An 18,628-nucleotide genomic window follows, 5' to 3' on the forward strand; every position below is an offset into this window, starting at 1 on the left:
AAAATCACTTGGAGCTGATTTGCTGTTGTTTTTAAAGTATTGTATGTCCGACAATAAAGTATAAATAGTAAACACTTTTTTGGGAGGGGCTCAGAAAACTTTGGGGAGCAAATAAAATGACCCACAGCCCAAATTTGGCCCTTGGGTCACCCGTTGGGGAACTCTGCGCTAGGGGAATCACCCTACTCTCACACTTAACAAAATATTTGAGTGTCATTATTTGGCAACATTTGCAACACACCTATCGGATCAAATTCAAATGAGTTTCTTATTGAAAGACGGGAATCGGCAGGATTTCCCCTTGAGCATGAATTATGACTACATTTCCACCTCATAAATAATCAGTATTTATTCATTCTATATAGCTGAGCATCTCAAAGAGAACTCTATTGTCTTTTTTAAATCTACACCACATATACAATGTAGAACAAACTGATTTGAATTAGATCAGATAGGCGTGTTGTAACTGTTGCCAAATAAGGGCATTACTATATATTACTAACAAGTTCTCATTTACAACTGCAACCTGGCCAAGATAAAGCAAGGCAGTGCGACACAAACAACAACACAGAGTTACACATAAACAATAAACAAACAAACATACAGTCAATAATACCATAGAAATAGTATATTTACAGTAAAATAAATAACAGTATGGGGATGAGGTAGTTGGATGGGCTATTTACAGATGGGCTATGTACAGGTGCAGTGATCTGTGAGCTGCTCTGACAGCTGGTGCTTAAAGCTAGTGAGGGAGATATGAGTCTCCAGTTTCAGTGATTTTTGCAGATCGTTCCAGTCATTAGCAGAGAACTGGAAGGAAAGGCGGCCGAAGGAGGAATTGGCTTTGGGGATGACCAGTGAAATATACCTGCTGGAGCGCGTGCTATGGGTGGGTGCTGCTATGGTGACCAGTGAGCTAAGATGGCGACAAATATGAAGCGAGGGCCAGCCAACGAGAGCATACAGGTCGCAGTGGTGGGTAGTATATGGGGCTTTGGTGACAAAACGGATGGCACTGTGATAGACTGCATCCAATTTGCTGAGTAGAGTGTTGGATTTTGTAAATTACATCGCCAAAGTCAAGGATCGGTAGGATAGTCAATTTTACAAGGGTATGTTTGGCAGTATGAGTGAAGGATGCTTTGTTGAAAAATAGGAAGCTGATTCTAGATTTCATTTTGGATTGGAGATTCTTAATGTAAGTCTGGAAGGGGAGTTTACAGTCTAACCAAACATCTAGGTATTTGTAGTTGTCTACATATTCTAAGTCAGAACCGTCCAGAGTAGTGATGCTGGACGGGCGGGCAGGTGTGGGCAGCGATTGGTTGAAGAGCATGCATTTAGTTTTACTTGCAGTTGGGAGTCCATGAGGAAAGGAGAGTTGTATGGCATTGAAGCTCGCCTGGAGGTTAGTTAACACAGTGTCCAAAGAAGGCCCAGAAGTATACAGAATGGTGTCATCTGCGTAGAGGTGAATCAGAGAATCACCAGCAGCAAGAGCGACATCATTGATGTATACAGAGAAAAGAGTGGGCCCAAGGATTGAACCCTGTGGCACCCCCATAGAGACTGCCAGAAGTCTGGACAACAGGCCCTCCGAATTGACGCACTGAACTCTGTCTGAGAAGTAGTTGGTGAACCAGGCGAGGCAGTCATTTGAGAAACCAAGTCTGTTGAGTCTGCCAATAAGAATGTGGTGATTTACAGAGTCGAAAGCCTTGGCCAAGTCGATGAATACAGCTGCACAGTATTGTCTCTTATCGATGGCGGTTATGATATCGTTTAGGACCTTGAGCGTGGCTGAGGTGCACCCATGACCAGCTCGGAAACCAGATTACATACGCAGAGGGTGCAGACACTGGGGACATCCGGAGTTCATCAGATGCAAGGTGGGATCCCTGAGTGAGCGATTGGGACTGCAATCGGAACTCTTCTCCCTCCTACGTTCCCGTAGCCGACCATCGATCCGGATGGTTAAACCGATGACATGAATGAGTCGAGATCCGACGGTAGTTCTCGGGCTGCCAGCTCATCCTTTACCTCCTCCGATAATCCGCGCAGGAACGTGTCAAACAGCGCTTCCGGGTTTCAGATACCCTCCGCTGCTAGCATGCAGAACTCCACCGCAATATCTGCCACACTGAGGGTGTCCTGCCAAAGCTGGAGTGACCTCTTGGCAGCCTCTCTCCCGGACACCGGAGCCTCGAAAACTTTTCTCACCTCCGCCACAAATCCCAGGCTCCAGACTGAGGCAGACGGTGGATTGTTGCTCCCACACCGCCATGCCCTGGCGAGTGCCCTCCCGGACATCAGCGTAATAATGTACGCAATATTTGAGCAGTCCGAGGGGAACGAAGAAGGCTGCAGCTCGAAAACGAGGGAGCACTGGGAGATAAAGGCCCGGCGCGTTCTGGAATCACCATTGTAGCACTCCGGGGGAGGTAAGCGGGGTTCCCGGGAAACCGGGGTCAAAGCGATGCTAGCAGCCGGGTTACTGAGGGGCTGGGAGGTTACCATCGTGGTAGGCTGCCTGGTAGGAAACCCATGAAATTGCTCCCGCAATGTGGCCAATGCTAGGTCGTGATGTTCAGCCATGTCCTGGAACCCTTCCATCAAACCGCAAAGCAACTCCTTGTGTCTACTAATGATGGCTCCTTAGGAGGAGATGGCATTGCAGAGCTGGTCCAAGTCTGCTGGGTCAGTCATGGCCAGTTCGTACTATCAGGTTTCAGGTAAGACCCAAGTGCAGACTGTGTTGAAGTAACAATGTTTATTGCAACAACAGGGGCAGGCAAACGACAGGTCAAGGCAGGCAGGGGTCGATAATCAAGAGTAGCGGCAAAGGTACAGGATGGCAGGCAGGCAGGCTCAGGGTCAGGCAAAGTGGTCAGGCAGGCGGGCTTAGAGTCAGGACAGGCAAAGGTCAAAACCAGGAGGAGGAGAAAAAGAGAGACTGGGGAAAACAGGAGCTGGTTGACTTGAACAAACAAGACAAACTCGCACAGACAGACAGAAAACACAGGTATAAATACCCAGGGGATAAGTGGGGAAGATGGGCGACACCTGGAGTGGGGTAGAAACAAGCACAAGGACAGGTGAAACAGATCAGGGCATGACACAAACATAAACAAAGATGCTGTATGTCATCATGTATGGTGGCTGCTTGATAGGCTCCACCACTTCTGCAACCCCTTTGCTGTCAATCAAAGCCCAGCGATCATCTTCAAATGTATGTGTGTGGAGCTGTGCTACGTGCCTCACAATGGTTCTTAGCCGTACTCTATGACCTACGATCGAAGTAATCTCTAGTTCACCTGAGGTTGCCCTTACTGGTTTTGTCACTCTCCTTATCTCCTGCCCGACCACAGCCAACTAACCACAGCAAATATTAGCATCATAATCATCCTACCCGACTTCCAAAGGAATATTTCGAACGTGAGTAATGGCAGGACTTTTTGCAACATTCAACATTAAAAACTCCAACCGCAGGTCAATTAGGAGTTGGAATATGGAACGCCGTTTGGTCTTTGCCAGTCAAAAAAGATACACGTCAAATATTTGACGTGTTAAATAAGCTTTTAATTTGACACGTCAAATAACAAAATTCTATTGTAGCGACCCGCACAGACAGCTGTGTGTTCTCTGTTAGGCTATTAGTGGGTTGTGTTGTACTTACCAGTGTTCGTGGTGTCCAACATGCCAATCAACCTGCTATCTGCCAATCACGGGAATGCCTGGAATGTTCTGATGCCGGGCATCCTGGCAGTTGGCGGAGTGGCGTGGAGGGGGGTTGGGCAGGGGGATGGAGCATTGGAAGTTAAGACCAGGTTTAGCCATTGTTCTCTCTCTTACGTCTGGGCTTCACAAGAGAAGGTCACGGTTGGTTTGTGGAGTATCCTTCATTTATTTGGCGTGGGCTACGGACAAACAGTAGCCTGTGTAAAGTTGGGTTAATAAACCGTCAATTCGTAAACTCAATCCTCAGTCTGGACAATTGTTCCTTTATGATCTAGTCAGGTCATTACATTGGTGTCAGAAGTAAAAATGTTGTTAAAGGTTAGTCAGCTAGGTAGGTGGCTTCTGTGGCTAGCTACCGTAGGTGAGAACGGGGGTTGAACATTTTTTGAGGGAATCCGAAAGTGAAGGTGTAGGTAGGGGATGATTATGGCCAATGAGGTGCGTGTGCATGGATGTCGGAGGATCTGGCTGAGGAGATCGCCAAGGTGTCGGAGCCCAGAGGCCGCTTGAGGGAGGACGTTAGAGTGATGGCGGCTGAAGTGGGCATGAGTCCTTCGTCGACTGTGCTTCACGCGGATTCTGGTGGGCGGACCGAAGGGGTGACATCGACGCTGCGGGACGAGGAATCTGGGGCTCAGGATGTAAACAAACATGGCGGCGCCCAGTTCCCGGCTGTGTCCGTATCAGTTAAAACCCCGATGTATTCCGGTAAGGCGGATTGGGAAGCTTTTCATGCCCACTTTGAACTGTTAGCTCATTTTAGCGGGTGGTCGGATGAAGAAAGGGCACTGCAGTTGGCTTTATGCCTCACGGATGATGCTCTGGCCTGTTTGATATTGATTAGCCCCGAGGACAGACATGATTATTGTGCTTTAGTGGGAGCACTGAGGAGGCGCTATGGACAGTGTGTACATCCCGGGCTGCTGCGCTCCGAACGGAGTAATTGACACAGGCAGCCTGGAGAGCCTCTACGGGTGCTAGCTAATGACATTGAGAGCCTGTCTCGGTGGGCATATGCTCACATGCCCCCCTCCGTGCATAGCGAGCTAGCACGGGACCAGTTCATACAGGCGCTCTCTCCTACGGAGCTGCGCATACAGATCCAGCTGGCTCATCCTGAGTCATCGCAGATAGACTTGGAGATTGCTTTGGAGAGGGATCTGGTGTGGGCTGGGGCTTCAGCTGGTGCTTTGGTGGGGGTGCAGGGAGACATAACCTCTGTGCGGGCTGTGGGGCAGAGCAGCCCAGAGCTGGAAAAGCCTGCATGGGTGGCTGAAATGACAGAACTCATTCGTGCTGTGTCGCTACAGGCGACACTAAACACACACCCTGGTCCCAGAGTCTGCTGGGGTTGTAGCCAGCCAGGCCATCTGCGCCGGGATTGCCCCATGTTCCCTAGAGCTCAGGGAAACGGCTCGGGGTCTGCATAGACCGGGTAGTGCGGACCCCTGGCTTTCTTTCCCAACCACCATCATCTTCAGGGGGAGCCCACCGGCACAGACAGGTAAGCAAGGCTCCACTTTCCCCAGAAGCAGACGAGGGCAAGCGGCTGGAGCCTGTTGTTGTGGTGGGCTGGACCTGTGTTGGGGACTGTCACTGTGGAGGGGGTGCCCTGCTCTGCCCTGGTGGACACTGGGTCCGCAGTAACTCTGGTGAGGCTGGATATTGTGCCAGGTTGGACTCAGTGTGAGCACACAACTGTGCAGCTCTGCACAGTCACAGGTGAGCTGGCACCCATGAAAGGGAAAGGAATAATGACTCTGACAGTAGGGGGCAGGACTGTGCATCATCCTGTGTGGGTGGCGGCTGTGCAGAACCCTTGTATCCTGCGGTTGGACGTTCTTAGGAGCACAGGCTGCCAGTTAGACCTAAATGGGGGCACACTGAGCTTCCAGGGAGGGCCGGCAGTCACCATGGCCCCCCTAATGTCACATTCACTCAACCCAACAAACCCTACTCCAACAGTTAAAGCAAGCAGAGACTCATGGCTGCCCCCCCTCCCCCACATCTGTGTGACTTTTCCACAAACCCCCTGTCACCTATGGCTGTGTGTTAAATTCCCCCAGCTACCCCCACGACACAGCCCTCTGTGAGCCCGGGCCGTGCCCCCCCAGCCCAGCTACCCCAGATGGGAGAGGAGAGGACACTGTCTGCAGTGAGAGAGATATGGGGGAGGAATTGTGTTGGTCTTGACCCCGAGCAGCAGGAACGGTTGTGGCAGTTGCTGTTTGAGTTCAGAGACAGCTTTGCGCTGAGTGAGGAAGATGTGGGTCAGACTCATCTGGTGCAGCATGAGATCGACACAGGTGATGCTCGACCCATAGAGATGCGTCCCCGCCGTATCCCGCTGGCACGCCAGGAGACTGCAGACAAGGCTTTGTTGGAGATGCAGCGGGCAGACTTCATCGAGCCCTCAGACAGCCCCTGGGCGGCGCCAGTCCTCATGGTTCCTAAGAAGGGGGGCAAGCTGAGGTTCTGTGCTCCGCAGTGGCTACTGGCAGGTGCCCCTCTCCACAGAGGCCAGAGCCAAAACTGCGTTCTCCACTAACAGAGGACACTGGCAGTTCAAGGTCCTGTGCTTCTTTCTGCCTGTGCCAATGCTCCAGCTACTTTTGAGCGTTTGATGGACAGGGTGCTGGATGGCATCCCCCGACAGCAGTGTCTGGTATACCTCGATGACATCCTGGCCCATGGCAGCTCCTTCCGGTCAGCGCTGATGGCGTGTGCTGGAGCGGGTGGAGGCCACAGGTCTCAAGCTCCACCCAGAGAAGTGCCACTTCATGAGGAGAGAGGTGTCCTTCTTGGGCCACAGAGTGGGGAAGGAAAGGAACAGCACCATGGAGGACAATGTGGGGGCTGTCCGAGACTGGCCCACCCAAACCGACCAGCGTTACACTATTATAGGATGTTATGTGTGCCGAATTTGCATGTGCAAGCCAAGCACTACCACTACTATCAATAGCACTGTCAAAGCTGTACAAAAAAAGGCGTCTGCAAGCACACACCGGCCACGATCATTGGAAATATGACATTATTTGTTCGACCGCAACTTCTGGGGTAGCTAGCTAGCTTTAGCTTGGTACCTAGCTAGCACCAATACTACCAGCCTGAAAACAATGACCATTAGAAACTGCAGTCATTTTCATTATTCTTAGCAATGATTTAGGAATCCTTGTGCGTAGTATTGGCTAGGTAGCCACTTGTTGTTCGCTTATTGACATTGAACTTCAGTTCATGAAAATAAATAGCTAGCCAGCAACTTAATCCTGTTGCCAAAAGCTAATGTTATAAGCAGCCAGCTAGCTTCATCTGGTTAGTGAGGCACGACCGGACCGGGTAATGTGTTGTGAAGCTAGCCACAATAAGGATTAGGCACAATAGTGGAATTTGAGGTTTGCCTTCAAAATAAAAGGAACTCTTTGAAAGTGATGCAGAAGGTTACAATTGGTGGAATCATGTCATATTAAGACTAGATAATGTTAAACAAGGTTGGAATGTGAAGCAATGAAATGGGGTATCAGTCTACTAGGTGACATCCACAGAACACAACTGTGAAGAGTTTACGCAAATATCACCTCCCCAGTCAGCCTATTGTGTGTATTGACATTCATATTGCACTGTACAGCTTTACCTAAGGATTGGGGATCAATGAAATGGGGTATCAGTCCACTCAATACCAAATATATTTTTACCCATCGTTCTTCTCAAGAGTTATCAGACTCCAAAACATCCACTCAGTATTGTTTTTTCTCTTGAATAGTGTTCAATACACATAGTAGGTTGACAATATATGTGGCTCAATTCACAGTTGTTTCAGAGTCCCGCAATAAGAGCTACAATGCTAATGTTCTCTGGGTGTCACTGAGTAGACTGATACCCCATGTCATTGATCCATAATTCATAGGCAAGGCTGTACAGTGAAATTAGTATGCCCCCAATGCAATTCTAAAGTCAAATACATCCAGTGTGATTTCAACAGAGAAATGATTGTCTTTTGTTGATTTTACTATATAACAACATTTCAACCTCGTTTAGCATGATCTATTCAATTATGGCATTGTCAGAGTCTAGGTGATGTGGGTAAGGCAGAGTCAGGCGCAGGACACAGAGATGAGTAATAATAGTACATTTACTCAAAAACAATCTTCCAACAAGGAGAACGAAAATAAATGAGACAACTGACAACAATAAACACGCACAAAACCACGATGGCTCCAGAGGGTTAAATAGGGAAATAATTCAAACATAATGGGAACCAGGTGTGTACAATACAGACAAAACAAATGGAAAAAGAAATGTAGATCGGTGGAGGCTAGAAAGCCGGAGACGTCGACCGCTGAATGCTGCCAGAACAAGGAGAGGCACCAACTTTGGTGGAAGTTGTGACAGTACCCCCCCTCCTCCCTTGACACATGGCTCCAGCAGCGTGCTGACACCAGCCTCGGGGACGACCCGAAGGATGAGGCGCAGGACGATGCGGGTGGAGACGGTGAAATTCCTGCAGTAAGGAAGGGTCCAGGATGTCCTCCACCGGCACCCAGCATCTCTCCTCCAGACCGTACCCCTCCCACTCCACGAGGTACTGAAGGCCCCTGGCCCGAACGCCTCGAGTCCATAATGGCTTGCACAGTATATGCCGGGGCCCCCTCGTTGTCCAGAGTGGGTGGAGGAACCTGCCGCACCTCAGACTGCTGGAGCGGACAAGCCTGAGGCACATGGAACGAGGGGTTGATACGGTAATCAGGAGGGAGCTGTAACCTGTAACAAACCCGTTCAGTCTCCTCAGGACTTTAAATGGCCCCACAAACCGCGGACCCAGCTTCCGGCAGGGCAGGCGAAGGGGTAGGTTTCGGGTCGAGAGCCAGACCCGATCCCCCGGTGCATACACTGGGGCCTCACTGCGGTGGCGGTTGGCGCTCGCCTTCTGCCACCTGATGGCCCGTTGCAGGCGCACATGGGCACCGTCCCATGTTTCTTCCGAGCACCGAAAACATTCGTCCACTGCAGGTGCTTCAATCTGGCTCTGATGCAACGGTAACCTAGTACACATTGAAAAGGAGTGGTGGAGGGAGTTTTGGGCCATCTCTGCCCAGGGGATGAAAGCCGCCCACTCCCCCGGCCGGTCCTGGCAGAAGGACCGCAGAAACCTACCCACATCCTGGTTAACTCTCTCCACCTGGGGTGAAAACCTGAGGTGAGGCTGACCGAGACCCCCAGGCGTTCTATAAACGCCCTCCAGACCCTAGACGTGAACTGGGGACCCCGATCAGAAACTATATCCTCAGGCACCCCGTAGTGCCGGAAGACGTGTGTAAACAGGGCCTCTGCAGTTTGTAGGGCCGTAGGGAGACCGGGCAGAGGGAGGAGATGACAGAACTTAGAGAAACAATCCACAACGACCAAGATCGTGGTGTTAACCTGTGAGGGATGAAGATCCGTTAGAAAATCAACCGACAGGTTGTGACCAAGGCCGTTGTGGAACGGGTAAGGGATGCAGCTTAACTCTGGCCAGGTGTCTAGGAGCCTTACACTGGGCGTACACCGAGCAGGAGGAAACATAAACCCTCACGTCCCGAGCCAAGTTGGGCCACCAGTACTTCTCAGACAGACAGCGCACCGTCCGACCGATCCCCGGATGATCCGAGGAGGGTGATGTGTGGGCCCAATAGATCAACTGGTCACGGACAGCAGACGGAACGTACTGAAGTCCGACGGGACACTGGAGTGGAGCGGGTTCAGTACGCAATGCCCGCTCAATGCCTGCGTCCAGCTCCCACATGACCGGCGCTACCAGGCAGGAGGCAGGGAGAATGGGAGACTGATCCATGGGCTGCTCCTCTGTGTCATACAGCCGGGACAATGCGTCTGCCTAAACATTCTGGGAACAAAACGGGTAAAGAACATGGCCCAACAAACTTGACGAGGATTCAGTCTCCTAGCTACCCGGATGTACTCCAGGTTGTGGTGGTCAGTCCAGATGAGGAAAGGGTGTTTAGGCCCCTCAAGCCAATGTCTCCACGCCTTGAAAGCCTTAACCTCAGCCAACAGATCCCGGTCCCCCACATCATAGTTCCGCACGCCACCGGCGTGAAACAAACAGGTGGACAACAGAGGACTCTGGATGAGAGTGGGGCATACTCACCTTGTGTGACGTCAGAGTGCCCTGCCTGCTGCCTCGACTCCCAGAGGGACCAACCAGGCACCGACTGGCAGTGTACCCTCTGCGGCCACAGATGGTGCATGTGAAGGCCCCTCCTCCAGCCTCCCTACTTGCAGCCCCTCCCAACTCCATGGGCATCGGAGCAGGAGTGCTGGGAGATGGAACCGACAGAGCCCCCTCAGGACGTCCACGGATGACTAGCAGGTTATCCAACCGGATGGACATATCCACCAGTTGGTCAAAGGTGGTGGCATCCCTGCAGGCCAACTCCCGTCGGACATCCTCACGTAAGCTGCATCGATAGTGTTCGATGAGGGCCATGTCGTTCCATCCTGCACCGGCGGCCAAGGTCCGGAACTCCAGTGCGAAATCCTGCCCCATCCCCTGCCTCAAATGGAAGAGTCGTTCACCCGCCGCTCTACCTTCGGGCGGATGGTCAAAGACAGGTAAACTCCTCGAAGTGGTCCAACGCCACGTCTTCCTCTCCCTACACGGCGTTTGCCCACTCCAGAGCTCTCCCCGAGAGGCATGAGATGAGGGCGGATACTCTCTCTCTTCCTGAGGGAGCTGGGTGAACAGTGGCGAGGTATAGGTCCAGTTGGAACTGTGCGGCCGTCCCATCATACTCCCTGGGAAGGGAGAGACGTATTCCACTTGAGCTGGTCGAGACTTCCTGTCTCTCCCAGCGGTCCATGGTCTGGACAACGCGATCCATCATGGCACCGAGATGATGTAACATAGCCGGTTTCGTCGACTCCTCTGACCGGGGTACCTGTTCCTGCTGACTCCATGGTTAGGTGTAGGATCCTGTTAGGAGTGTGTATCGGAGGCGAAGTCAGGTGCAGGAGAGCAGAGTGTAGTGAACAGGAGCACTTTTTATTCCGGTCATTATGACAGCACAAAATAATGTAAAAATGTGCCCAAAACATGGAACATAGACAAAAAGTAACGCGCGTAACAATATCCACAAAATCAAAATACACGTAACACAAACAATCCTACACAAAGACATGTTGGGGAACAGAGGAATAAATACATATGAATTGATTGGGGAATGAACCAGGTGTGCAGGGAACAAGACAAAACAAATGGATACATGAAAAATGGAGCTGCGATGGCTAGAAAGCCAGGCCGGACCGCCGAACACCGAATGAACAAGGAGAGGAGCCGACGTCAGTGGATGTCATGACAATACTAAATAAGCCAGGGCAATTTATATGCATGCGAAGGTGTCTGAGTGTAATTATGTTGGCCATATTGTATTTACACCAAAACAGTCTTTAAGGGCATGAGTGTTGTACACAATTCATCAATAAAATTCATATTTACATGTTATTTGACTTCCATCAAATGATATTATGGCAGCCATATTGCATTTTAGATGCCATATTGGATTTGAGGCAGGGTGGCCCCAAAGATAATCTGTGATGGCCCCCTGACTAAATTACAGGAGTAGCGGCTAAAGATAGAAAACCCTTCAAGGAACCTTGGAGCCCCAAAAAGGTAATTCCGATGTCTGAGCCCACTTGTTTTCCTTAGACCCGATTACAATAGCCACAACATCAAAATACAGTGTATTTTTGTCAGGCAGGACCAAACAGTACTGAAAGATAGAAAATCTGACCTGCCTATTAATTAGCCACCAAAAACGTAAAGCTTACATTCATCATAAATATTAATGGTTGAAATTTCTGCCTATTGTATCTCTGTGTCTACAGGACTGTAATTCCAAGATGCATTAAGATATCCTGATGCTGTTTGTTTGTGTATTTAGTGCAGACAACTGACTACTTGAATTCCACATTTTATCAAGATCAGAGCTTGGAATATTGGGTTACACTTCTTTATGTGGCCCATCCCCCCTCCAGCCAGGCATTATTCTGTTTTTTTTTAGTTTAGGGGGTGTGTCACAATATCTATCAATTTAACCACTTTGCAGTAAAATATTTTTTACACAACCATTTATTTCATACATAGGAGACATTAGAGATGTGAAAAAACATGGTTGTGTTTTGCTCTACCTCGGGTAGGTGTATCTTAAAAAGATTGGTGGCCATCCTCTGTGGGTGTGTCAGTGCAGACCAAGGTGTAAACAGGTTGAATCCCCAGTCACAGTCGTAGGTCTGTAGCCAGGGTCTGAGTTTTAGTGAGGTATTTTTGCTTTGCATAACTTTTTTTGTTGCAGTTTTAGCGCAAATTCCTTGCAATTCTACACATTTTGCCATCACTTATGTCATGTTAATATGATATCTGAGTGAGAGTGACTAACAAAATCAATGGGGGTCCGCTGGGCACCTGCCCTGCGTGCCTGATCGGTAATTCGACCATGATTACTACAAGTTTAGATAGTTGGCTAGACTAACTAGGCTAATTTATCAATCTAAAAATGTTTAAATGTCGACTCAGAGAAATGACATTGCAACGAGCAGGACCGCAGATATTGAGATGAGTGAGATGCAAGACGTCACTCTCACACAGTCACACACAGTATCTGTGTATGAGCAGGGTTTGCTTCATGCTGTTCGTAGCTTGGTTGCCACGGGACCAAAACAGTGGAGAAGTTGAGCCTCACGCTTTACCCACTATGTTTTTTAATTTCTGCATCTACGTAATATCGCTGAGTCTACCTTTAACTGATGGACTAATTGAATGACTATCAGTGGCTGATATATAACGAGGAAAACTGCTGATGAGCAACCAAGTTTAGAAATTGCATGTTGTATATTATACTATTCTAGCGTTCAACAGTTGTTGAGTTGCCGACTGAGGTCCCCCCACCGAATATAGATACTTCCCTGACCACAGTCCATTCTATCAGATGACAAATGATAAATGCTTCCAGATGCCTAAAGTATGCTTCCGGAATTCCAGAAGACCACTGAGAAGAGAAACTGCTGAAAACATACTGGTGTATGAAGTAGTTTCACCTCTTGTAAATACTATGAGAAGGAAAGTTGCAAGGCACTATAGATAACATAGACTTATCTGATGACTGAATTTGGCGTTAGGTGACTCGGGGAGTTTTAGCATGTGGGTGGTGAGGGTGTTGAAACCAGACTTAAAGATAACAAAAAGTGGGCTGTTGTTAATGTTTCGTTTTTTTGTGCTTTTGCAGACTGCTAGGGCATGTACTTTCCTTTTACATGTTTGTTTTTCAATATGCGGTTTGCTAATCCAGTTTAAGGTTCAAGCTGCTATACCACAAATGAAAAACCCCTGAAAACTTCCATTTAACATCCTCTTGAACAGGAAATCTGTCTGTCATTACCCGGCACGTAAAGTGATGCACCATCAGCAGAATCAAACCCACCACAAAGGTTGTTGGCCTTCTGTCTGTATTTTTGATTTGTTTAACTAGGCAAGTCAGTTAAGAACAAATTATTTTTTACAATGATGGCCTACCCCAGCCAATTGTGCACCACCCTATGGTATTTCCAATCACAGTCAGATGTGATACAGCCAGGATTCAAACCAGGGACTCTAGTGACACCTCTTAGCACTGAGATGCAGTGCCTTAGACTGCTGCGCCACTCGGGTCAGTAGCTACTCTGGAGGTAGTCTGACTAATCAGCTGAAGGACAAACTGCACAGACAAGCGTAAGAGTCATTTTAAATGTCATTTTATTCAACATTCTGGCTTTTAAGGAACATTTACACGATTCTGGAGGTATTCGTTTCAGGCTGTATAAACCAATGAATTGTGTATTACAGCTGGATTAATCAGACTACACTGGAGGGATGGCAGCATGTGGACATCACCTTGGATCCTATAAGACAGTATGTTCCAACTCCAGTTCTCCAGTACCCCCAACAGCACACATTTTTGTTGTAGCCCCGGACAACAGCACCTGATTCAACATGTTAAGGGCTTGATGATTAGTTGTCAACAAGTAGAATCAGGTGTGCTTGTTCGGGGGCCACAACAAAACATTTACTGTTGGGGGTAGTCATGGATCGGAGTTGGGAAACACTCCTATAGAAATTTGAGCTTTTGTCAGATTTGACATTTCGTAACAGATTAGGAGAATTTACTCAGCAGGTTAGGAAAATGAACATAGCAGGTTAGGATAATTATGTTAAGGTTAGGATAATTATGTTAAGGTTAGGATAATTATGTTAAGGTTAGGATAAGTGTTCGGGTTATGGTTAGCTAAAATGCAAAAAAAAAACAGCTTTTGACGTTAATCTGACGAAAGCTGTATCCCTTCTATATCCCAATGTATTTTTTATTTAACCTTTACTTAACTAGGCAACATAGGATGGTCACTGCAGGTCCAGCTATATCTTCTATCAGGTTAGTGTGGTGAAGGGTCTGAGGTTTTGTCTTGACGGGAAGTGAGACTGTGTATCTAGAAAACAGCATGCTGCTACATCCTGTAACAAGACACTGAAGATTCATAGTTTAGTCTCTCATGATATCTTGATGAAATGTTCATGAAGTAGGAAGTCACTTGAAGCATCCAAATATTCACACAAATCTCCAACTTCCCTTTACATGATCAGATTTACTATTGAGACTGTTTTAGTATTTAATAAGCATAGGAAGTAATATTCTTGTTCCTCCTATTCATAAATAGTTGTGTGCCATTGGTCATTCATTGTTAGTGATGCTTGATAGGACATACTATTGTCTGAATAAGGCAGATATCAAGTCATCATGTCACGGTCTTTGAAAAAGCTGACACAATCTTTGAATTGTGAGGCCCAACTCAAAATCAGTCAAATAAAATTGTCCTAAATAAAGCCTTTTTTACATCAGATACCCAGCATAAAATCCCAGAGCAAGCAATGCAGATGTGGAAGCAGAGTGTCTAGGAAAAACTACCTAGAAGGCAGGAAACTAGGAAGAAACTTAGAGAAGAACCAGGCTCTGAGGGGTGGCCAGTCCTGTGGAGATTTAAATATGACATATGATAGTCCAATCATTTCTTGAGCAGAAGTTAGAACTTCCAGTATGCTCTTCTTGTGTTCCTCAACAACATACAAAATCACTGTTCTTTATGAATAAGTTACATAAGAGGTAGTTGTGCTGATGGAATATGAACCATAGTGTTCTCAGCAGAGGTAAATTGATTATGGTAAATCGTTGTGCCTTGTCATACTTCTGTAAATGTAGTATTTCCCTTGGTGAAACATAACCTGTATTCCAATAATGTGTAATATTATTTAATAATCATATTTACATATGACAAGCAAAGGAATCTGCTGCATAATGTTTGTACTCCATAGACCCAGGAGCTGAATATCATAACCTTTTATTGTCCCCAAAACAATGATGTCAAGACAATGTTGTTTTTTCTTCAAGTAATTACTCCTCCACATCTAGCTATGTCAACGTCAAGGCAGGGCACTCAGAAACATTTGTGTCATTTTCCCTTTGCTGAAAGCTGTGCGATAGAGGAAGTCACAGATGCTACCGCGACAGGGGATATTTGATGGTTGACTCACTTCAGTACTTCCTTGATGGGACTTAGTTTTGTCGAAAGCACTGCTCATGGACAGGAACTCATTCATTTCAGTCTGAGACTGAGAGTGGAGCGGAGCGAAGGGCAGAGCAGCTACCCAGGTAAGTTCTCACTTAAATGTCCTGTTGTAATAACATGGCTTGATAATAGTTTATTGCAGACTTCAATCAGCACAGCATATATTTTACAAATATTGCAACTTTCATCACTTTTAACATTTGATTTGATTTGATCAACATTTGTTTCCTTCCATTGAAAGAAAATCCACATATACATGGTGTTTATAAAATGCTGTCCTTGAAATGCATGGGTTTTAATTACACCTTTGCCTTTCTTTAGGTGATTGATCAGAGTGCGTCGTCCTTGTGATTCGGCTTGTGTCTCGGCCAGTGGGACTAGATTGAATACCACCCTGTTAGTGGGACGATGAGGCACCTAGGAGACAACTCCAGTGGGCTTGATGTGAACGGCACCTCCTGTGAGGTCCATGACAGCATCCTCTCTCCTGCCTTACCAATTCTCTACTCAATAATCTGCTTCTTCGGCCTGGTCAGCAACATCATGACCATATTTGTATTCTTCCTGAGGAAACACTCTGACTCGTCCATGGCTGTGTACATGAACCACCTGGCCATGGCTGACTTCCTGCTGGTGATGTGTCTTCCCCTGCGGGTCTACTACCACAACAGCCCGGGCCCCTTTTACCTCTGCAAGGTACTGGGCGTCTTCTTCTACGTCAACATGTATGCCAGCATCCTGTTCCTCAGCCTGATCAGTCTGGATCGCTACCTGAAGATCATCAAGCCTGTGTGGGTCCTGAGAATCCACAAGGTGCGGTGGAGCCACCGGGTGTCCTTCTCCGTGTGGGCAGGTCTTGTCCTGGCCATGTCTCTTTTTTCCCTAAGGAAAGACAAGGAGCGCCCCTGTGATAAGATCTGCTTCCACTTCCACCACAAAGGACTCCTGGGGGGCATGGCCAACCTCACCGTGGTGGCCTTCTTTTATGCTATCTTCCTCCTCTTTATCTGCTTCTATGCTCGGATAACCACCAAGCTGAGAAACATGTCTTTAGGCAACCGGGACCCCAAGGCTCAGCAGAGGAAGAGCAGGGTGATCCTGAAGACCTTTGTGGTGCCGGTAATCTTCACACTCTGCTTCCTGCCATACCACCTGGTGAGAGTGCCCTACGTGCTGGCCCAAATGGATGTGATCCAGGCCCTGGGCAGTAAGCAGATTCTCCACATCCTCAACGAGCTCACTCTGCTCCTGTCTGCCCTCAACAGCTGTCTGGACCCCATCATCTACTACTTAATGTCCTGTACCTACAGGAGGACCATCCTCTTTGCCCTGCAGGGGCAGTTCAAGACCATGTACGCTGTTAACCGCAGACGCATCAGTATTAACCGATCTATTACAGAGATATAGAGCTACAGTATCTAAGGCAGGGAGTTTTAACATTTTGCACAAATTAATTTGGATAATGGACAAGTTGGATTAACTGAAAAAGATCATGTATAATAGGCGTTAATACTGTTAATACTATTGACTATAAAATAAGAAAAGAAGGATATTATTGAATGTACATTATGAAATATATATATATATATAAATATGAACTCTTGTTATCAAGTTCTTACTGGACTTTGTATAATTTTTGGTCCAGTAAGAATGTTTTTTTTTTTTATGAGAATTTGTGCAATCTTTTTTGTTTGAGTATGTTACTCACACTTATGGAGGGTGACCTTATGTTCTCATGGTTAAAAGGGCAATATACAACATGACCTTTTAAATGTCTTACGCACAAGGATTCCCCAAGACGAGTATGCTGTTTCATTTCATGTAAATGACCTACATACTCACCCTATGATTTTCCGACCCTATGCTGTCGGAAAATGTATTCATTAAATTAAGTACACTGACAAAGGCTTGTGTCAGTCTTGTGCGCTTTTTAAAATAATGTTTTTTTTCTGACATGGGATCAGTACATTTATATTTTCACACGATAGAGAGCCGTGAAGTTATTTGTCTTTTGCAATTGCATTAGTTAAGTTCACCAACGTTGCTTTCATTTGAAGAGTTTCTTTCCAAAACTCTATATCAACCAATTTCCCACGTTTGTGTTTTTCATCAGAAGGATTGCTTAGGTGTACCTTCATGTCTGTGTAAAATATTATCGTTCTCAGATTTTTTTGTATGTATAAAAACGTTTTTTTTCTTCTCCCAAAACGCTATAAATCCATTGTTTAGCTCTAATGGAATGTTTGTATCATGTATATTTGATTGTGATATGTGGTTGTCTCATCTAGCTATCTTAAGATGAATGCATTCACTGTAAGTTGCTCTGGATAAGAGCATCTACTAAATGACTAACATGTCATTTACATTCTAGTAATTTAGCAGATGCTCTTCTATAAAGCGACTTAAAATGACTGCATTTATCTTAAGACAGCTAGGTGAGACAACAACACATCACATTCGTATCAAGTACATTTTCCCTCAACATATATTTATCATCAAAGTCAGTGCTAGTGGGAAAAGAGAAGGAAAAATAAACGTTTTACATACAGATCTCATAGTATTGTATTTCATCATTTTAATGTTGATGGCACAAATGTATAATTTGTATATTTATTTTTAAAAAGTTAATATTTGTTACTGTGTAAAACCTAGCAGTACTACTTATTTCTCTGACAGTGAGGTGGACATATAGCATTTCTCTATTATGATTAGTTGTCTCACTGAAATGGAACCATCAAGTGACAGGTTTAAAACAAAAACATATCTGTCATTGAACAACCCCATGTAATGACTGGATAGGGAAAAAAACACACCAATCTCTTTCAGAATTTCTTTAAACAATAAAAGCTAATTTACCAACAGTCCTGAAAATGGCTATATACAGTGGGGAGAACAAGTATTTGATACACTGCTGATTTTGCAGATTAAAATGCAAATGAATTACTTAAAAATCATACAATGTTATTTTCTGGATTTTTGTTTTAGATTCCATCTCTCACAGTTGAAGTGTAACTACGATAAATATTACAGTCCTCTACATGCTTTGTAAGTGGGAAAACCTGCAAAATCAGCAGTGTATCAAATACTTGTTCTCCCCACTGTAGTGTTTTGGAATTAAACTTAATTTGATGTTCATGATGGATTATCTCCTCAGAAAACACTTTGAGATTCTGTAATTATTATGGAATCATTGTTCTCTTGCTTTCAAAACATTTATATTAAAGTACATTGATATTAAATGATA

At 46.4% G+C, this 18,628-nt stretch overlaps 1 protein-coding gene across 1 annotated transcript; it reads left to right on the forward strand.

Annotated features, from left to right (window-relative positions):
• The first annotated feature begins 15,018 nt into the window (after positions 1-15,018).
• On the forward strand, positions 15,019-18,245 carry LOC115147033 (probable G-protein coupled receptor 34). The gene is made up of 2 exons (XM_029689024.2): positions 15,019-15,467; positions 15,706-18,245. The coding sequence occupies exon 2, from the start codon at positions 15,793-15,795 to the stop codon at positions 16,789-16,791; it is 999 nt and encodes a 332-aa protein (XP_029544884.2). The 5' UTR covers positions 15,019-15,467; positions 15,706-15,792; the 3' UTR covers positions 16,792-18,245.
• Positions 18,246-18,628: the final 383 nt, after the last annotated feature.

The sequence above is a fragment of the Oncorhynchus nerka genome, linkage group LG19 (assembly GCF_034236695.1).
Source record: "Oncorhynchus nerka isolate Pitt River linkage group LG19, Oner_Uvic_2.0, whole genome shotgun sequence".
NCBI lineage: Eukaryota > Metazoa > Chordata > Actinopteri > Salmoniformes > Salmonidae > Oncorhynchus > Oncorhynchus nerka.

What these genes read in the sequence shown, in the direction of transcription:
- LOC115147033 (XM_029689024.2), top strand. Translation starts at nt 15,793, where the DNA reads ATGAGGCACCTAGGAGACAACTCCAGTGGGCTTGATGTGAACGGCACC.